The following is a 23,347-nucleotide window of genomic DNA, read 5'->3' on the forward strand; positions in this document are numbered from 1 at the left end:
TCTTTAAACTTGAGGAGTTGAGACTGTCAATAAGTATTTGGTAAATAAAAATGGATATTACAATTGACATTCTAAAGGAATGTTTGAGGAAACGTTGATTAAAAAGTTTTTTCATTTGTCTTAAGGATGCTGGATCGATTCATTATTTCTACTCGAAACGGTGATGGAATTATAAACTTAGATATTGTTTATAAAGTAGTAGAGGAAACTTTTTTTCTCCGTTACAAAAATAAGCAAATTGTGCATCAAATTGAACTGCAAAAAGTAAGAGTATTTATACTTCAGTGAATTCAGAGTACAGTGATACCTCGGCTAACGAAGATAATTCGTTCCGGAATCACATTCGTTAGCCGAAACGTGATTTCCAGTAGATTTCTATAGAAAATCATTTAATTCATTCTGGATGCTGCCTACTATTTAAAGATAAGTTTTATAAAATAGTAAAAAGCACACTATAAATGGGCAAAAACTCACCAAAGGCCAAGATGAACAGCTACCCAATTAGATGAAGGAGAATGGAAAGTAGAATGAAAAACTGACGATGTTAACACTATTATATACACTTTATTAAACTGAAATGTACACAATGTTTTTACTATTCTTCTTCCAAATTTTCAAAGTTTAATGTAAGTCTCCTCTTCTTCAGTAGCTGGCTTCTGTCTCTTTGCTAAAGGAGAGGTCAAAAATCTGTCCCAAGTTGATTGAACTTCTCTTTTTTTCAGAATGTTTTTAAAGTGATTCAGACACTTGTCTTCAAACAAGGCACAAAGTCTGTTCATTTCAGCTTCATTGGGATGCCACTTTGTAGCCAAAGACTGAAACTCTTCCTAGTAATGCAGCATTCTTTTAATGTCACCTGTTGGCATTCTTCCCTTTTTATTGCTGTCCTCCTCCTCTGATGAGCACTCTTTATCTTCCTTGTCTCTTTCCTGATTCAGTTGCTTTTTCAATTCTTCAAGATCTTCTGAATGTTCTTCAACTAATTCTTCTACATCTTCTTCATTTACCTCCAAATGTTCATGTTTGCTGCTTTATGTTAGTGTGCGCATCCACTAAAACATTCGTTATCCGAGTCTGAAAAACAGCAAAAAAAATCTTCGTTAGCCGAAAAATTCATTAGCAGGATCACTCGTCAGCCGAGGTATCACTATATTTATACTTCAGTTAATTCAGAGTACAGCCATACCCCGACTTACACAAATCCGGAGTTACGCGATTTCTTATATGTATGTATTCCCATCCTGCTTCACGCCTCTAGTCGTATCTTTCAGGCGCCGGCCGCATTCGCCACTGTTGCACATGCTGTGAACAAGCACTGACATGTTTCACGCAGTCTCCATTCATACAAGATTTTTATAGTCTACAAACCTTGCGATTATTTAATGTTATGTTATTGATAAAAATTTTATCACATAAAAAATAATAATGTCATCCAAAAGAAGCAAGTCCGATTCTTCTACAGCTAGCAAGAAAAGAAAAACATTGACTTTGGAAACAAAACTCGACATTATTAAGGATTTTGAAGGCGGAATGAAAATTTGTGAGCTAGCAAAGAAGTTCGATCTACAGGAATCCACAGTAAGAACAATCATAAAAGAAAGGTTTACAGATGTTGGAGGACATAGATTCTAACGAGGGATGAATTGTAGCCACAAGGCAAGGAATAAAAAAACCATTAGCTTGCTATGAAGAAATTTTGTGTGACAAGAAAAAGACATTATGCTATCAGATGAATCTATTAGATTTTATGAAACCATCGACATCGAAATAACTTTCTTTTTTTATGTACGAAAAACTACAATTATGATTATATTTCTTAAAAAATATAGGTGTTTTTATAAACATTTGGTCCCATTTAAGTAATATTTTGTATGTTTGTATATATAACTTACATGCAAATTTATACCCCAAGTTACCTGAATTCCACTTACACGCTTTTTGTTGGTCCCACCTACCGCGTAACTTCGGGGTTTTATTGTATTTATACTTCAAAGACAGGAGGAATAATATTGTGATGTACATAAGGGTGATAAGAAAGGATCCTATAGCAAAGAAGAAGAGAATTTTATATTTTCAGAAAAAGGCCCTAACAAAGAAACTGACTAAGAACATTTTGTTATTGTGAAAACAAGGTGTTTGGTCTAGTAGATGTGATTAAGTATATTTTAACATTAAGTAAAAGTTAAACAAACCAGTAATAGAATGAATCAGAGAATGGGTGATCTCTGATGTGTAGGTTTATTTAGAAGGCCTTGGATCCAGTTAATTTTGTAAATTTATTTGAAGTGTATATATTGTTATATTAAATGTGTATATTTAATGTTTTATATGTTTTATTTTAAATATATGTTAAATATAAATTAAATATCAATAAAATGTGTAATTTTTGTATTTGGTCTTGAGTCACTGATTTTGCACTAAGCAAATTGTGTTTGAACACAGCTCTTTTCATGAAGGAATAAAGTTGGAAAATTGGATGTCATGTAATGTCTCAAAGACATCATCTAAATTAGGAGTTCTCAACCTGTGGTATGCATACTCCTTGGGGGGGGGGTACATGGTAATGTTTTTTTTTTGGGGGGGGTACATCGTGAGAGCTTAAAAGTCATTAGATCTAGTAACAAAGTCGTAAGCTGGCAACGCTGATACTGACTGATTTCTGATGAGAACTGAGTGACGAAGTGTGGCGATGTAGTTCATGTCTATACATGTTTGTCAATCCTCCTATAGAACTTACCTGAACAGCTGATTGCCCAGTCAAAACATCTATTCAGTGAATGTGCCTTCTTACTGCTCTATATATATTTGCTGTGATTTATTTCATTTGCTGTGCTTAAAGTTATTTTTAGTCTTCAGTTTACTCTGAAGTTAAATGAATGTGTTTCTAAAGTGTTTATCGATATATATGTAATTTATGAATACAAAATTCCTTAACCATGCCAGTTACATACACATTTCCAAGGAGTATGTGAAGCATAAAAGGTTGAGAACCACTGGTCTAGATGATTTCATGCAGGGAAGAATTATTGGAAAGCTTGAAGAAGGCTGCAGAATTACTGATATTGCTAGAGAGTTTAGAATCTCACATAGCATTGTATCCAGACTCTGGACAGTGTTTCAAACCAACGGAATGTGTTTCAGATGTTTGCTAAGAGGTTGCCTTCACTCTACCAATCGACACACCATGGTAGGTCAGTTTCCAGGTCAGCTCCATTCCAACACAGATATCTCGACAAACATGGAACATGGAAAATTTAAACTGCAATCTCAATGGAGAATCTATAGAATAAGTAAAATAATTCAGCTATTTAAATACAATTGAAGAAGGCAATTAAAATATGTAAATAGACAATAAAATAAGAAATATGATATGGCAGGAAATCAGTGAATAAATCTGTATGGAATAAGAGAGAAATTAGCCAATGCACAAAAGCAACAAGTAGTAAGATCTTGTTCAAAACTATTTTAATATATGGAGAGTATTTTCTTTCTTTCTATTAATTGATGTACAAGAGGTAGCAACTTATAGAATATCAGTCTCATTCTGTGTGGGAAAAAAACAGAAGTTTATTGGCATTTTTTCTTGATAAGTTGGAGGTTGTAGTTATTCATGAGGGGAAAACTGTTCCAGAGGACAGAAGTAGATGGAATAAAAGCAGAATGTGAAAAGCATGCTTGCAGTTGTACTGACAATAGATGAGAAGCTGCTGCTCTTGTTTTAATAGGCTCAACAGAAAGTGGAGGAATGACAGTTTCCAGTTCAGTGGAGCAGTGACCACAGTAGTACCAGTAAAAATGATAGTGTCGAAACTGTGCATCTAGAGGCTGAAGAAATTCTGTGAAAGAGAGATTATCTGGGAGTCAATTTGCTCTCCTCTTCTCTCTCAACAGTATCAACACTGTTACAGATGATCTTGAGATGTCCAAGCACTGTATGGTTTGTCAAATTATTATTATTATCCCTGACACCTCCAAGGAATCCGAAGACTCATCGCGGGAAGACACCTACAACTGTCTCAACCACTACACTGAACCTCTACTATGAATCATCTCCATCAACGTCATCTACTGCCCACCTCCACCACAACTAGTATTTTTTGTCTGTAAATTGCGTGTGTTCTGAAGGATGAATAGGATGAAAGGAGTGTACTATTATTATTATTATTATTTGATAACCTCCACAAAGTCAAAAGACTCATTGTGAGAAGGCCACTCGACCAGCAATATGTCTATCATAATGAGCTTTGAAGTTATTTACACTACCTGCACTCACAACACACTCAGGCAATGCACTCCACTCACAAACAACTCTCCATGTAAAAAATCTACTTCTCACACCCTTCTTCAACACATCTTTATAAAATTTCCAGGGATGGCCTCTTGTTCTTCCCATCTTAACATCTAGTCTTTTTATAATAATTTCTTCTGTATTAATCTGATAGAATCTCTTAACTAACTGGAAGGTCTCTATAATATCTCCTCTATTTCTCCTATCCCCCAACCCACATTCTCTCAAACGCCCTTCATAACCAACACTCCAGAGTCCTGATATGACTGTGGTTATTCATCTTTGGACCCTTTCTAGTTCTAGTGTTTTCATGTCACAATGAAAACTAGCAGACTAAATCTGAGCATGATAGTCCATATGTATAGTATGGCCAATGCCTTATATAGAGGCACCAAAATATTCCTACATATCAAGGTACTTTTTATCATAGCAGCTATATGATGTGCAGTCTTTACAACATGCGCGATGTTGTAAATCACTCCAAGATCCTGAATCTCATCCACTTCCTGAAGTACAGCTTCACCAATACAGTACATAGCCATAAATCTCTATTTCCCAAAGTGTAACATCTAGCATTTATTAACATTAAAATTGCAATCCCACACATCTGTCCAAACTAAAAGTCTCTTCAAATCTTCCTGTAGAGAATTAACATCAGCACTACTCCTGATAATTCTACATCATCAGCAAACATTTGAAAATCATAAGTCAATCCAGATGAAATATCATTAACAAACAAATTAAACAATAATAAATTTAGTTTAATCCTTTATCCAAGCATAAGCAAACACAGTTTGCACCTGAAGTATCTTCAGGACTGAGGCAACTCGTAGTAAAGGTGGACAAGCTCTCATCACTCCTTGTCTCAGTATCTCCCATAATGCAAAGCACATTTCCTTGCAGACATGTATATTGCTATGCATTAAGGGAAGGGCCACCACCCAGACCAGTTTCGACCTTTATTGAGGTCTGAGTAGTGGCCCTTCCATTAATGCATAGCAATATACATGTCTGCAAGGAAATGTATATTGCTTTGCATTATGGGAGATACTGAGACAAGGAGTGATGAGAGCTTGTCCACCTTTACTACGAGTTGCCTCAGTCCTGAAGATACTTCAGGCGCAAACTGTGTTTGCTTATGCTTGGATAAAGGATTAAACCAAATTTATTATAGTCTAACCAAGTGGAAAATAAACTTCAAACAAGTTAAACAGTAGGGGCAGAACAGAACACTGAGGAATGCCTCTGGTCACCTTCCTTTTCTGAGGCATGGCTCCATTCATACACAACTTGCTGGTAATTCAGAGAGCTAATCTCTGATCCATCTAACCAATATACTATCTATTCCTATCCCCTGCAGCTTGTACACCAACTTATCATGTGGTAATCTATCAAATGGTTATGCAAAGTCCAAAAATATCACTGTATATGATTCTCCCTTATCCAACACATTTGTCACCTTATCATAAAACATAAGCAGATTGCTAAAACAAGACCTGTCCTTCACAAATCCATGCTGACCATCAAAGAGCTTATGTTCATCGACCCAATCCTGTATTTTATTTCTAACCAATTTTTCCAACACTTTGATCACAACTGCAGGTATACAGACTGGTCTATAATTGGAAACTCCTGCTCTCAAATCATGCTTGTGGAGAGGTATTGTTTTGCCTTCTTTCCACTCCTTAGGAACCTTCCCACTGCAAGACTTTCATTAAATACCCATGACAAGGTCATGGCTAAGTCTTCCGCACATTCTTTAGAAATATGTGGTGATATGTCATCCATTCCCACAGCCTTATTAACATCTAATCTGAAAAACACTTGATATACCTCTGATTCTTTCACCTTTAATTCTCCTAATTCGTGCCTCCCTTCTACATGTTGCACAGTATCATTCACACCAGTATGATATAAACTGATGAAGTGTTCATTAAATAATTCCACTATATCATTTGTTATGGTTACTCAGCTACAATAACTATCCACCAGCATCAACCTACCATAATTATCTTTCCTCTTGATTACCACATAGCAAAAAAAATCCCTTGGATTAACTTTTATCTGACTGGCCAATCTCCTCTCATATTCTACCTTTACTTTTTTAACCATGCTTGTCACTTTTCTGGCCTGCACTTCACATTCTTCATGCATCTATTCACTGGAAACTGTTTTGTACTTCTTCCATAACAACTTCTTTTGTAACACTACTTGCTTGATTTCATTGTTCATCCATCTTACTCCTACTCTATTTATTCACTTAACTTTTGGTATGCATTGCTTGTGTTAGATACTGCCTTAATATTTTCCATGTACTTTCAACATCTTTTCTACACAATTCATCAACCTAATGTATTGATGCTAGGTGACTATGGAGTCTCTGATTATTACCCACCTTTCAGTTCCACATATAGACCTTCTTGATAACTTTTTCCTGTCATCAGCAAAAATGTGGAATAATGAAAAGGATGAGAAATTTACTAGGCAGGCAGGCCTTGATTTTAAACACAATCAAAAGCTCTTGAAATGTCAAGAGTGATGACATTTCAAGAGCTTGTCACGTCTAGTGGTGGATGATGAGGCTAAGAAATCATCAGTATATCTAGATTGGTGAAATCTATATTGGCAGTTGCTGATTTACTGGAAGGCCTCTATGTAGTAAAGGAGTTGATTACGTTCATATTTATATGAAGATCTATGTAGAAGTTTTGTCTTTTTTCAATGGATCTTGTAGTTTAGGTTTTCAACTCCATGTTGAGCGAGGCCTGATTTATGCGGTTTGATGAGGCGGATATGGTCTTGATGTTCTGACATGCGTTTAAAAACTGATCTGCCTGTCTGTCCAAAAATTTATAAACAAGTGATGAGAATTCTGGACAGAATGGAAATTAGAAATTTAAAATTTGATCAAATAGTATTGTTAGCATTCAATAATGTGTAAGCAGAGCTAATCTGAGGTGGTATGGTCATTTAAATAGAATGGGAGAAGAAAGGTTAGCATAACAGGTGTTTGTGCCCAAATGGCATGAAAAAGACCCAGAGAAAGAGAGAGAGAGAGAGAGAGAGAGAGCAGATGTAGGTAGATTGATGCAGTCAAAAATATCCTGAAGAGAGAGAGAAATAGAGGATCTGAAAATATAGCTTTTACCAACTGGACTAGGTAGGCATATCCTTGGATGTATATGCTGCATGCTTGCAAATTATGAACATACATAATTAAATTATAAAGGATCTGGTAATGGATTGTCCTTTCAAAAAATTTAACACATGCTATCAAAAATTTTGTCTTATAATAAATCAAAATAATAAATCAAGAGGGTGCTTAAGGGTCAAAGCTGTATAACTGAGAGGAGACTTCCACATAGCCTTTAAAGGAATGCGGAGAACCGACCAGGGCTTCTGACCTAATGTCCAATCCTCACCTTCTCGTGGTGCACCCTGTTGGGTATCTACTTGGATACTGAACAAATGAGGATGGGCTGGCAATTTGGGACTTAGCCGACCAAATTGTATTCTTATTGGTTAAACCAAACTAAAAAAATGATGGTACAACATGACAAAATTTCATGCCGGATGGGGCGTTGGCCGGTTAAACAAGGCCCCCGTTGTTTTCACCAGGGAACCAGGACGAACAGCGAAAAGTCAGCTACTGGAACAAATCTGAAAACACACCCCAACTCAACATCACCAGAGTTAAAGATAGGTACTATCAACATAACAAGCCTGAATGACAAAGAAATGGAGCTAGCTGATGAATTAAATAAGTACCAGATCGACATAATAGGGGTGACTGAAACAAAATAGACAAAAACTGGTGAGATCTTTCTGAGCAATAAATACAAAATGTTATATTCAGGCAATGACAATCAAGGAAAAGAAGGAGTAGCCATAGTATTCAACACAAAATAAGAGGCTAATCTTCTTGAATGGCAGGCAGTCTCAAGTAGAGTAATGTGGGCAAATATGAGAATATGGAACTAGACAATGAGACTTATTTGTGCCTATGGTCCCACAGAAGGTTCTACTAAGGTAGAAGTGGAGGAATTTTTTGATGCTTTAGAAAAAGCAACTGACACAATGAAAAAGGAAAAGTTGGTCCTTGTTGGGGATCTAATTAGCAGAGTAGGAAATGATTGTGAGACACAAAAATATTTCAGGAAAATTTGGAGAAAAGAGCAAAGCTAATAATAATGGCAAATATCTGTTGGATATTTGGTTATTTGGACTGGTTATTACTAACACCAACATAAAAATGTGCACAAATTCACATGGAGAGAAGACACAAGGAATAAGAAAAGTCTCATTGACTATGTTATTGTTGATAGTGATGTTTTCTCCCTGGTGCAGGACACCAGACTGTACAGAGGATTTGAAATTGGAAGTGATCACTATTTAGTCTTGAGCAGGATAAAATTGAATTTCACATTGAAAAGAATAACATGTAAGAAAGTTTTAAAGTGAATAAAAGTTGAGCAGTTCTCAGATGTGAACTGTAGACTAAAATACACAAAGATTATTGAAGAAAAAATGAAAGAGTTTGAGAACAGGAATCAAACCTTGGAGATTCAGTGACAAGTCTTGAAGAAAGTCCTGATTGATTCAGCTAGAGAGGCATGTGGTGAACTTGTGTGCAAGGATAGAAAAATTAGAACTCCATGGTGGAGTTCTAATTTTTCTTTAATTTAACACAGGAAGTTAAACAGGCAGTGAAAGAAAAGAAAAAAGCATATCAAAAGTTCCTGGCAAATAAGTCAGCTTGTGCTCTTAGAGAATACAGAGACAAATGCAAGAATGCTAAACACTGTGTAAAACTAGACTTTGGCAAGAATATAGAAAATAAATATCAAGAAGGCGGCAAAATATTCTGGAAGTTGTTGAAGAAGCTTAGGAATGGAAGAAAGAGTGCTGTAAAAGGAGTTAGAGATGATAAAGGTGACATGAAAACAGAAGAAAAAGATATCCTTGAAGTATGGAGTAATTACTTTGTAAAACTGCTAAATGAAACAAGCAGTGATGATAGCATAGTGGTAAAAAACACTGACCAGGCATGCAGTCAGGAATACATATCCATACTTGAAGTAGAAAAAGCCATCGAAGGCTTAAAATGTGGAAAGGCAGCAGGAGTAGATGATATTAGACCAGAAATGCTGAAGTATGGTGGTATAAGAGTCTTACAGTGGCTGCACTACATTGTTCAGAAAGCTTGGACAGAGCAATGAATTCCCGATGATTGGAGTAGAGCTCTCATAGTACCCATATATAAAACGGGAAATAAAACTGAATGTGAGAATTACAGAGGTGTTTCCCTAGTAAGTGTTCCTGGCAAGATCTATGCAAGTATACTTGAGAAACGATTGAGAAGAATTGTGGAAGAAAAGCTGGGTGAAGAACAAGCTGGATTCCGGACAAACAGAGGCTGTCAGGATCAGATCTTCACTTTACGACAAATAGTCGAGAAATCATGGGAATATAACAAAGATCTCTATTTGAGTTTTCTCAATTTGGAAAAGGCATATCACAAGGTGCCAAGAGAGAAGCTATTCAATACACTACAGTTATATGGTGTCAATGGGGCATTATATCAAGCAATACTTAGTCTTTATTTGAGTTGTAAGTCAGCAGTTAGAATTGAAGGAAGTACAGGAAGATGGTTTAATGTTAAATCTGGTGTGAGACAAGGATGTACATTATCCCCTCTGTTATTCATTATCTATATGGATCACATTATGAAAGAAAGTGGTATTAAACATGATATCAAAATTGGAGATGTTAATGTCAGCTCTTTGCTTTATACAGACGATGTTATACTTCTAAATAAATCCGCTACAAGTTTGCACGATTCTCTGACTAAATTGAATAACTGTTGTAATAGATATGGTATGAAGGTCAGCATTAAAAAGACAAAGACAATGAAAATAGGCAGAATCATTGAAAATGTCAGCTGTGTTGTGAATGGTGAACCTGTGGAACAAGTAAAACATTTCAACTACTTAGGCACGATTTTTACTGAAGATGGTAAATTAAATATAGAAATAGACAACAGAATCAGCAAAGCTGGTATTATAGGAAGTCAATTGAATCAATTCATATGGAATAAGAGAGAAATTAGTTGGAACACTAAATTAGCTGTATACAAGACAGTGTTCAAACCAGTTTTAACTTATGGATCTGAGAGCTGGGTCAGAAGTAAAACACTTGACCAAAGACTAGAGACTGCAGATATGAGAGTCCTGAGAAAGATTAGAGGCGTGAACAGATGGCATCAATGGCAATATCATATTAAAAACGAGGATATTAGGAAAGAATTTGACATTGTCAGCATTCAGGAATGCGTTAGCAGAGCTAATCTCAGATGGTATGGTCACTTAAATAGAATGGGAGAGGAAAGATTAGCAAAACAAGTGTTCTTTGCCAGGTTGGCAGGAAAACGACCCAGAGGAAGACCAAGATACAGATGGATTGATACGGTACAAAGTGCCTTAGATGATAGAAATATAAGATCTGGTAATGTTGGAGTCTTGACAAGTAACAGACTGATTTGGAGGAAAATTGTAGATAGGAAGTTAGTAATGATGTAATTTTTTCATGTGGTACTATTATATCCTGTACCCCCCTTGAGGGTACATGGCAGGAATTTGATGATGATGATAAATCAAAATAGCCTCAAGAAGACCTTGTACAGTGTTCAAGTCCATTCAGTGGTTCATGTAAAATCTGCTGATTTTACATGGATCACGATTATTTTCACTTAGCTAAATGGCATTTTTTTAAAAACATAAATTACATTTACAAAAGGCTGTCAATCTATAGTGCATAATATTAATACTCTAGGTGGGGCTAAGTTGAATCTGAAAAATCCTGCTCTGAAAAAGTACCAAATATGGAACTCCAGAGCAGGATATTTCAGCCCACATAAAGACCATTTATTTATGCTAACATTCAATTAAAAAAGCAAAGCTATTTTGGTAATTTGGATAACCCCCAATATTTATTTACACATTATATTTAGAAAATGCCAAAGTGCTAAAAAAGTTATTACTTTCAGAAGGCTTCTGAAAATGACAGCATCATGACAGTATGTGAAGCAGAAGTCACTTATACTATAAGTTGTTTCAGCATTGCTTTTATTTACAGTACACCAACCCAAAGGGATATTTCTCATGTTTTTTTTTTCTTTTGTCATTAAGTATAATAATTATAAACGCATCATTTTTTTTCTTCTTAGAATTATTTTCTAACATAAATTTAGTTGCTATCAACTATATTATATATCATTATAAAATTTAAGTTAGAAAAGCACTGAAATAATTTTTCTTTTCATTTTTCTCAATCATTTTTCTATTAACAAAAATTCAATATAATGGAAATGAATATAATGAAAATGAGTAATGCAATCTTACACTCAAAGAGTCTGTATGTAAATCATCTTGAGTTTGATTTTCATCATCTTCCTCTTCAGTATTACATAAAGAGATTTTACTTTCTTCTAAAGGAACAGCTGTATCAGCAATAGTGCTGGAAGGCCTGCCTAAGCTTAACACTTTCAAACTTTCTTCTAGGGCTTCTTTTTCTTTCAGAAGTCCTCTATAAGCTCTAACAACATCTAAAGGGTAAAGCAGTACATAAGTTATTATTATAAGAGACCTCCAGGAAGTCAAGGAACTCACTGAGGAAAGCAGTAGATCATTCACACGAAATTTTAAGATATATATATATATATATATATATATATTTTGTATAAGTACCTCGTATAACGAGGTACTTATACAACACGGTTTCGATATAACGCGGTCTACAAACTGTAGTAACGCTTTATCTTTTTATATATTTTTCAACGCGCGACTTAAAAATAAAATTTTATCTTCATTAAATTTGGATCTGCCTGTATCGTGCATGTAGTTATAAGTAGCAAATTTATATTAGGGGAAATACCGTTTAGCATACATGTATGTCAATTGTTTACCATATAAAGTATTTATTGTTGAAAATTGTCTTTGTTGAAAATTGTTTTCTGCCAGGAAAGCGCATTAAAAATCATAAGTGCGTTAATCTCAAGCTGAGTACTTTATTTTTTGATGAGTTACATATAATATGTGATGCTTTTTTTTTCATGTAAAAAAATTTTATTTTTATAGTGGCGATATGGTTGAAAATGAAATTAGTGAATTAATTGATGGTAAATAGATTTAAATGAGGAGGAACTAGTACAATTAATAGATGACGTTGAACCAAATGGCGGGGAAAGTTCTGCCAAAGATTCTGATTGCGATGAATCCGTTAAAGAATTCAGCTTAACGAAATTAGCAGAAGGATTGAACTTAGCAAGAAAAATATCTTATGGATAATGATCTCTCAATGGAGCGCTCTGGAAAATTCCCAAGACAATTGGATATTTGTTTAGCTCCGTGCTATGAACTTAATAAAAAATTGCAGCATAGTGGTAAGCAAGGTCTTATTACTGACGTCTTGATAACTAAATCAGTTTAAGTATGCAATGAGAATTATACAAATGATGTCCAAGAGATTTCAAATGATGACAATGTATTTGGCCAGTCGTAAATAAAGAACATGCACGAAATGTTAGTTTTGAAGAGAGTGATCACGATTAAAATATACACTTTATTTTATTTTGCCTAAAACATTTATGCATTATATGCAATGAAGTTTACATACAATTAATAATTTTTTATAATTTTATACTATGTATTTGTTTCATAGTTTATATGTTTTCTTAGCTTACATGAATTACCTGAATTAAATTAAAATATTTTTTTTGTTGGATATGTCACTGTTTATATAACTTAAAAAAAAAACGATTTTAGAACCTAACCCTACTTTTTCTATGTGATCTGAGTCTCACACAATGCGATTTATATAATGTAGCATTTCTATGGCACCTAACATCCACATTATACGAGGGTTACCTTCACTTAAACTCATTCACACTATATGCACTCACTACTTGAAGAGGCAAACTGTTCCACTTGCTCATCACTCTGTGAGAGAAAAATTTAGCTCTCACCCCTTTCTTAGCCACACCCAAAATTAACTTTCACAGATGTCCCCCTATAACCTTTCCATCTTCTTTATAATGAATAGTTTATAGGAATGAAGTAATGGCAGACTGAGTAAGGAGAGTAAATCAAATGGGAGTTAAATGAATGAATATCATCATCAAGCAGGAGCCGGGGAAAAAAAAAAAAGTGGAGGGAATTCAAGGAGAAAGATGATCAGCACAAAGCACAGGTGAGAAGGGTAATCAACCAATGTGATAAGAAAGACAAAAAAAAAAGCAGAGTATGAAAGGAAATTAGCAGTGTAGTCTAAAGATAATCCCAAAGAGTTCTTTTGGTATGTTAGAAGTAAATGGAAGATTGTTTATGGCAGAATGATTTTAATGAATGGCAATGGTATGGAGGTAACTGAATCAAGCAGAATAGTAGAATTGCTAAGTGAACACTTTGAAAGAATATGTCATCCGAGATATTGCAGTAACGAAAGAAACAAAGGGTTATATGGAAACAAGTAAATGTGAATTGGAGGTACATAGCATATTAGAGAACCTTGATGTGAATACGGCTATGGGATTAGATGGTATACCAGCTCAAGTTTTACATCAAAGTGCTAGGGAATTGTCAGTGTTTTTGACTACATTATTTAATCTAAGTTTCAGCTCTTGGTTAGTAGCAAGGGGTGAAAACAGGGGAAAATAATTCCAATGTATAAAGAAGAGGCCCCAAGACTGAGGTAGCAAATTACTGACTGATCAGTATATCAGGAGTTACTGTCAAGGTACTAAAGAAGTTGGTCAAGAACAAAATATAGCAATGGATAGAACGAAGTGGGATACTGTATGGGGAGCAACATGGTTTTGTGAAGGGTAGGTCATGCCCCAGTAACTTGCTTACATTTTATAATACAATGAGAGCTGAGTTGGATAAAGGTAATATTTAAAATGGTTTACAGTGATACTGCTAGACTTTGCAAAAGCTTTTGACAGGATAGCACATGGAATTCTAATCAGTAACATGCAGTATATGGGGATGGATAAGAGGACGGTTGATGGAGAGATATCAAAGAGTAGTTTATTCAAGAGTAGAGTCCAGAAGAAGGCATGTGACTAGTGGCATGCCCATAGCAATCTATTCTTTGGCCACCACTGTTTAATTTGTACATTAATGATATAGAAAATAAGATATAATTATATAGGGGTGCTTAAGGGTCAAAGCTGTATAACTGAGAGGAGACCTCCACATAGCCTTTAAAGGAATGCGAAGAACCGACCAGGGCTTCTGACCTAATGTCCAATCCTCACCTTCTCGTGGTGCACTATGTTGGGTATCTACCTGCATACTGAACGAACGAGGATGGGCTGGCAATTTGGGATTTAGCTGACCAAATTGTGTTTTTATTGGCTTAAACCAATATACAAAATGATAGTACAACATGACAAAATTTCATTCCCGATGGGGCGTCGTCTGGATAAACAAGGTCCTTTAACTCAACATCACCAGAGTTAAAGATCGGTACTATCAACATAAGAAGCCTGAATGGCAAAGAAATGGAGCTAGCTGAGGAATTAGATAAGTACCAGATCGGCATAACAGGGGTGACTGAAACAAAAAAGACAAAAACTGGTGAGATCTTTCTGAGCAATAAATACAAAGTGTTATATTCAGCCAATGACAATCAAGGAAAAGAAGTAGCCATAGTATTCAACACAAAATACGAGGCAATCTTCTTGAATGGCAGGCAGTGTCAAGTAGAGTGTTGTGGCCAAAAATCAGAATGGGGAATTGGACAAAATGAGACTTATTTGTGCCTATGGTCCCACAGAAGATTCTACTAAGGTAGAAGTGGAGGAATTTTTTCAGGCTTTAGAGAAAGCAACTGACACAATAAAAAAGGAAAAGTTGGTCCTTCTTGAAGATCTAAATAGCAGAATAGGAAATGATTGTCAGACAAACAAAAATATTTTGAGAAAATTTGGAGAAAAGAACAAAGCTAATAATAATGGGAAATATCTGTTGGATTTCTGCTCAGGACATGGACTGGTTATTACTAACACCAACATAAAAATGTGCACAAATTCACATGGAGAGAAGAGACAAGGAATAAGAAACGTCTCATTGACTATGTTATTGTTGATAGTAATGTTTTCTCCCTGATGCAAAACATCAGAGTGTACAGAGGATTTGAAATTGGAAGTGATCACTATTTAGTCTTGAGCAGGATAAAACTGAATTTCATATTCAAAAGAAGAACATGTAAGAAAGTTTTCAAGCGAATAAAAGTTGAGCAGCTCTCAGATGTGAACTGTAGACTAAAATACACAGAGATTATTGAAGAAAAAAGGAAAGAGTTTGAGAACAGTAACCAAACCTTAGAGAATCAGTAGCAAGCGTTGAAAAAAACCCTGATTGATTCAGCTAGAGAGGCATGTGGTGAGGTTGTCTGCAAGAATAGAAAAATCAGAACTCCATGGTGGACACAGGAAGTTAAAGAGGCAGTGAAGGAAAAGAAGAAAGCATATCAAAAGTTCCTGGCAAATAAGTCAGTTTTTGCTCTTAGAGAATACAGAAACAAATGCAAGAATGCTAAACACTGTGTAAAACTAGCTAAACAAAAGGCATGGGAGGACTTTGGCAAGAATATAGAAAATAAATATCAAGAAAGTGGCAAAATATTCTGGAGGTTGTTGAAGAAGCTTAGAAATGGAGGAAAGAGTGCTGTAAAAGGAATTAGAGATGATAAAGGTGACATAAAAACAGAAGAAAAAGGTATCCTGTAAGTATGGAGTAATTACTTCGAAAAATTGAAACAAGCAGTGATAGCACAGTTGTAAAAAATACTCAACAGGCATACAGTCAGGAATACACATTCATACTTGAAGTAGAAAAAGCCATCAAAGGCTTGAAATGTGGAAAGGCAGCAGGAGTAGATGATATTAGACCAGAAATGCTGAAGTATGGTGGTATAAAAGTCTTACAGTGGCTGCACTGCATAGTTCAAAAGGCCTGGACAGGGCGACAAATTCCTGATGATTGGAGTAGAGCTCTCATAGTACCCATATATAAAAAGGGAAATAAAACTGAATGTGAGAATTACAGAGGTATTTCCCTACTGATCTATGCAAGATCTATGCAAGTATACTTGAGAAACGGTTGAGAAGAATTGTGGAAGAAAAGCTTAGTGAAGAACATGCTGGATTCATGCCAAATAGATGTCAGGATCAGATCTTCACTTTATTTAAATATATAGTGTCAATGGGACATTATATCAAGCAATACTTAGTCTTTATTTGAGTTGTAAGTCAGCAGTTAGAATTAAAGGAAGTACAGGAAGATGGTTTAATGTTAAATCTGGTGTGAGACAAGGATGTAATTTACCCCCTCTGTTATTCATTATCTATATGGATCACATTATGGAGGAAAGTGGTATTAAACGTGACATCAGAATTGGAGATGTTAATGTCAGCTCTTTGTTTTATACAGACGATGTTATACTTCTAAATAAATCCGCTACAAGTTTGCAAGATTCCCTGACTAAATTGAATAACTGTTGTAATAGATATGGTATGAAGGTCAGCAATAAAAAGACAAAGACAATGAAAATAGGTAGAATCATTAAAAATATCAACTGCGTTGTGAATGGTGAACCTGTGGAACAAGTAAAACATTTCAACTACTTAGGCATGATTTTTAGTGAAGATGGTAAATTAAATATGGAAATAGACAACAGAATCAACAAAGCTGGTATGGTAGGAAGTCAACTGAATCAATTCATATGGAATAAGAGAGAAATTAGTTGGAACACTAAATTAGCTGTATACAAACAGTGTTCAAACCAGTTTTAACTTATGGATCTGAGAGCTGGGACACAAGTAAAACACTCGAGCAAAGACTAGGGACCGCAGATATGAGAGTCCTGAGAAAGATTATAGGTGTGAACAGATGGCATCAATGGCAATATCATATTAAAAACGAGGATATTAGGAAATACTTGACATTGTCAGCATCCGGGAATGCATCAGCAGAGCTAATTTCAGGTGAAATGGTCACTTAAACAGAATGGGCGAGGAAAGATTAACAAAACAAGTGTTCTGCCAGGTTGGCAGGAAAACGACCCAGAGGAAGACCAAGGTATAGGTGGATTGATACAGTACAAAGTGCCTTAGACGATAAAAATATAAGATCTGATAATGTTGGAGTCTTAACAAGTAACAGACTGATTTGAAGTAAAATTGTAGATAGGAAGTTAGTAATGATATAAATTTTTCATGTAGTACTATCATATCCTGTATACACCCATTTGAGGGTACATGTCAGGAATTTCATGATGATATAGGAAAGGATCTTAGAGGAACTGTTCAGTTGTTTGCAAAGTTGGGTAGAGCAATACAGATATGTTAATATTTTGCAGGATGATTCAGATAGATTGGCAGTCTGGGCAAAGGAGAACGGATATCAGTTTAATGTGGCAAAGTGTAAGGTTATGCATTTTGGGATAAAAAAAATTACCAACTCTATACCACATTGATGGAACTCGATGGAGATGAAGACTAAATCTCAATCTTCATCAATTTCCAGGAAATTGATGAAGACTGAGATTTAGGGAGTGTTAGTGGATAGGGAGTTAAATTTTACAGGGCACATAGCAAAAGTGGCTAAAGCAGCTCATCAGATTACTTGGTTACTAAAGAATAATTTGAATAGCAGAGACAAACAGGTTATTCTTCCTCTTTATCGAGCCTTGATAAGGCCCCCATCTTGACTACTGCATGCAGATCTGGTCACCTGGGTTTCTTGGTGATGAGGAAGAGGTGGAGAGGATCCAGAGCAAGTGACCAAGATGGTAGCAGGTCTATGGAATGAACCTCATGAAGCAGGTTGAAGATTTGTGAGTTACAGAAACTGGTTGATAAGCAGAAAAGGGGCGATATGATTAAGACATGCAAATTAATGAAAGGTTGTTTTTTACAATATTAATTCAGAAGAAATTTTTCAGAACAGGTCTAGTGATGAGAGAACCATCTGCCATCCTTGGAAAAAACTGATTAAGAGTGTTAGAACTAGGTTTTTGCTTGGACAGCAGCAAATGAGTTGAATAGGTTGCCAGAGTCTGTTATGGGTGCCATGACTGTGAATGAGTTCAAAGCAAAGTATAACAGATAGTGTGCAAATATTGAATAGTGCTTGATATGATGTTTAAGGCCTCCCTTGATAGGTCTAGGATTCCATGGATTAGCCCATAATAATAATAATAACTTTAAATTTACTAACATTGAATTGACATCCATTATCATTTGTCCATCTTTCTAGGCTATTCAAATAATTCTGTAAGCACTGTATACATTCCTGACTGCCTTGTCTATCTTTGCATCAATAGCGAACAACAATGGTCCAAGGACTGATTCCTGGGAACACCTGTATCCCTTAAATCTGGTACATTTGCACCCACCGTATACCGTTTTCTAACACCTATCCATCAGCCAACCACTTATCCAAGTCAAAGGGTCACTATCCAGACCAGTTTCGACCTTTATTGAGGTCTCTTCGGTGGGAACCAGAAGGGAGTATGACTCTTCCCATAATGCATAACATTATACGTGTCTGCAAGGAGATGTGCTTTGTATTATGGGATACTAAGGGAAGTGATGAGAACTTAGTCCACCTTTGCCACGAGTTGCCCCAGTTCTGAAGACACTTCAGGCACAAACTTTGTTTGCTTACACTTGCATAAAGGATTGAACTAAATATATAATTTATAGTCTAAACAAGGGGAAAAAACTATCAACATCATTCTCTAATCCAAAGTAATTTAATAATAAGGTGTGACACCTTTTGGCAACTGGCATATGGAAATATGAGTTCTGCATTGCTTCGACCTTGGTATCACCTCTGGATCTGGCTACCACTGAAGAGACCTCAATAAAGGTCGAAACCGGTCTGGGTAGTGACCCTTCCCATAATGCATAGCATTATACATGTCTGCAAGGAGATGTGCTTTGCATTATGGGATACTAAGGAAAGTGATGAGATCTTAGTCATCCACTTTCGCCACGAGTTGCTCCAGTCCTGAAGACACTTCAGGTACAAACTTTGTTTGTTTACACTTGGATAAAGGATTAAACTAAATATATAATCTCATCCATAGTAATAAATCAATGCACAAAATCAGTTTTATTCTTGTTAAAACGTTGTAAGCACTGTTCAGAGATTTTCATGCGAGTGTGTTTTGGTCTGCTGTGAGCAAGCCTGGCACCTATCATGCACAAAGCTTTTTCATTTGCAATTCTTCATGCAAAATATATCCTACACATTCTTTTGAAATGCCTATAGTCTCAGCAATTTTGTGCACTTTGACTCGCCGGTCATCCAATACCATATCGTGCACTTGATCAATGATTTCTGATGTTGTTACACTTTTTGAATGTCCTTCTCATGGATCATCTTCAAGGCTAGTATGGCCACGTTTAAACTCAACAGCCCATTTCTTAATTGTCGAAAATGATGGAGAAGAGTGCCCATAAACTTTTATGAACTTCGAATGAATTTCTTTTGCCGTGAAACCTTCATTTACAAAGAATTTTATAACTGCACAATACTCAATTTTATCCATTTCAAGGGATACAGACAACACTTTTGCTTCAGACAGCTGTATAAAACAAACTACTTGATAGAATGACTTGCAATTTCACATAGATGCTTATGACAGATGTACCAACTTAAGAAAAAAAAAAAAAGTCATGCCGATAGTGCTGCCATCTATTGTTGATGCTGAGAACTTTTCAGACCACTCTCGTATAGATCCCTTGCTTAGTAAGGTTGCACATCCATTTCACTCCCATCCTATTTGTTCTTCAAACTCTAGGAACACTTCAGATACTGCCTTATTTAAGTATCTTTTCAAAGCTTCCCTTGCATTGTGATATCTTTCTGATCCAGTAACTGAGATTATTAGACTAAAGATAGTATTCTCCTGGGTTTATCATAATTTCCAGCTTTGTAGTTTGGCATGTAACATGATCTAATTGGAACATTAATGGGATGCAATTCTAGCTCGCCTCCTCGTGGTGCACCCTGGGTCATGCTAAAGAGCTAGAGCGACTGGCGGCCAGACCATTGTGCAATCTCCTGACATACACATGGAAACCCAAACTTTCACAACGGTTCTTGTTCGAACCAGTTGATAAGGAATATCGGACATAATATCCATATCTTCCAGTTAAATGTTGAGGGTATTATCGCATCAAAATGTCAATGTCTTTCTAAACTTCTATGAGAAAAAAATGTCGATCTACTTCTCATTCAAGAATCGCATATCGAAACTGAAGATCAAGTTAAATTTAGAGCAATAATCCCTGGCTACGACATTCTCGGGATTACTTACAGTCGTAGCTATGCAACATAACATATATCCGAAATGGTATTGAGAATGTTGTGCTAACATCTTCTTCAACTGATGACAAAATCCACAAGATCATTGTTAAAATAGCAGACATTACGATTGTGAATGTATATAAACCACCTGCAACTGTTTGGCCAAATGATGTTCTACAGATATACTCCCACCCAACGGTATACTCTGGGGACTTCAACAGTCATCATACTTCTTGGAAATATGATTGGAATGATCAAAACGGGGAAATATTAGCTGAATGGGCAGATCAACACCATCTTCACTTGGTTTTTGATGCCAAGGAAAAAGGCACCTTTAAATCAAGAGCCTGGAATAAGAAATATAATCCATATTTGGCATTCGTCTCCACTGATAGTGAAAATCAGCCTCTACAGACTTTCAGACATATTCTTGAGGTTTTTCCAAATAGCCAGCACTGTCCCATCTTTATGGAATTAGGAGCCCAAATTCCAGTGATAACATCATTTCCTAGACCAAGATGGAATTTCCAAAAAGCTGACTGGGAAAACTTCACTGCAGATATAGACGCACACCTCAGAATAATTCCCCCAACTTACAAAAACTATACACGGTTCACTGGAGTAGTTATAGCGTTGGCAAACATACACATTCCTCGAGGCTACTGCAAAGAATATGTGCCTGGATGCACCAATGAAAGCGAATCCCTGTATCGGGAATTCCTTGAAAGTAAGGATCCTGAGACAGGAGAAGAACTGCTCCATAGTCTCAACACTGCTTGTATTAAAAGTGGATTCAAATAACTGAAAACATAGATTTCAAACACTCTAGTAGAAAAGACTGGTGGCTACTTAAAAAGCTTGGTTCAAGCCCCTCTGTACCAAAGAAAATTCCTCTTGTTGATCCGAATCAGATAGCTGCTCATATTGTTTCACTTTCTAGAGCTCTGATAGATAAAGAACATACTAAAGAGGTAAAATGCAAACTAAAGGCTATGAAGTCTGTAACTCAAAAGAATCAACAATTCTCTTTGCCTTTTTCCTGTGAGGAAATATCCATGGCGCTTCAAAATATCAAAATGGGGAAGGCCCCTGGATTTGACAATGCTCATAATGAATTCCTGATGCACTGTGGACCTTATTCAAGATCGTGACTTGCTAAGTTCTTTAACGATATACTTGAAAGTGGCTGCATTCCTAAAGAATTTAAAAGGACCAAAATCATTGCTGTGTTAAAACCAGGTAAGCCAGCAGACAGAACAGAAAGCTATCGCCCATAGCACTTTTAAGTGCAACCTACAAATTGTTGGAGAGACTAATATTGAACAGGATCAGTGATAAAATTTTGGAACGTGTCCCAATAGGACAAGCAGGGTTCAGAAGAGATCGCAGCTGCACAGATCAAATTCTCAGCTTAATAACCTACACCGAAGCAGGATTTCAACGATGCCTGAAGACTACTGCAGTCTTTATTGACTTAACAGTGGCTTATGATACTGTTTGGAGGGAGTGACTCATGTATAAATTTCTTAAGGTCATCCCATGTAAAATATTGGATCATCTCCTAAACAACTTACTGTGTGATCGATATTTCAGGGTAGTCACCAGAGGAAGCATCAGTAAACAGAGAGTGCTTAAGAATTGGCTCAGTGCTCGCACCACTGCTTTTTAGCCTTTACATTGCAGATATTCCTGAAACAGCCAGCAGGAAGTTTGCTTATGCAGATGATCTAGCTTCAGTGACAAGTCTATCAAAAGAACTGAAGAAATATTGACAAATGATCTGTCGGCTTTATGGCATTTTTATAAATAAAAAATGGAGATTAACACCAAATTCTGGTAAAACCGAATGTTCTTGCTTTCACCTGAACAATAGTCTTGTAAATCAAAAACCAGAGATATATGCTGGTGGAACATTAATTTCGTTTAATCCGACACCTAAATATCTGAGAATAACTCTGGATAGAACTCTGACATATAAACAGCATATGATTAATATCGCTGCTAAAGTTCGCACCAGAAATAACATAGTTCAGAAGCTTTGTGGTGCTATATGGGGCTCAAGTGCCACAACTCTGCGGTGCACTGCAATTGGTCTAGTTTACAGTGCAGCAGAGTATGGTGCTCCTGTCTGGCTCAATAGTTACCATGTCAATAAACTAGATACTCAACTTAATTCCACTCTGCGTTTAATAACAGGTTGCATTAGGAGTACACCCTTACAATGGCTCCCCACTTTGAGCCATATTGCTCCTCCAGAACTGCGACGACAGGAAGCCTTGCTCCGTGAATATAAAAGAATTTTAAATAACCAAAATCTCCCAATACATGAATTTATTCCAAATGCTTTATCCAATAGACTAAAATCCAGAAGACCTGCCATAAAAACCACCTGTAATCTTCTTAGCTAGAATGACAGTATGGTGAGTAAGTGGGATGTACTGTGGTCCCAAGTATTATCACCTGAAGTTCGCAATCACATAAACATCTTCCAAAAACCATCTGGATTTGACCTGCCCAGGAATATATGGACGACGGCTAACAGGATTCGTACAGGCCATGGTGTATGTGGAGACTTACTTTCAAAGTGGGGGTAAGATACCAAATCCCCACTGTCCCTGTGGAGCCGAGACCCAAACCATTTACCATATAGTAAATGGTTTGGGTCTCAGGTGACTTT

General features: G+C 36.2%; 1 protein-coding gene across 3 annotated transcripts in view; it reads right to left on the reverse strand.

The window, feature by feature from the left end:
- Positions 1-23,347, reverse strand: part of LOC150102462 (GRIP and coiled-coil domain-containing protein 1-like) — a 156,025-nt gene that overhangs the window by 96,642 nt on the left and 36,036 nt on the right. For all 3 annotated transcript variants that reach the window (XM_090398972.1, XM_090398971.1, XM_090398973.1), the window contains one exon: positions 11,689-11,891. In XM_090398972.1, coding sequence (XP_090255098.1) covers positions 11,689-11,891 — 203 coding nt within the window. The remainder of the gene's footprint in view (positions 1-11,688; positions 11,892-23,347) is intronic.

This window comes from Typopeltis vanoorti, chromosome 10 (assembly GCF_054136105.1).
Source record: "Typopeltis vanoorti isolate ZY-2024b chromosome 10, IOZ_Tvanoo_1.0, whole genome shotgun sequence".
NCBI lineage: Eukaryota > Metazoa > Arthropoda > Arachnida > Uropygi > Thelyphonidae > Typopeltis > Typopeltis vanoorti.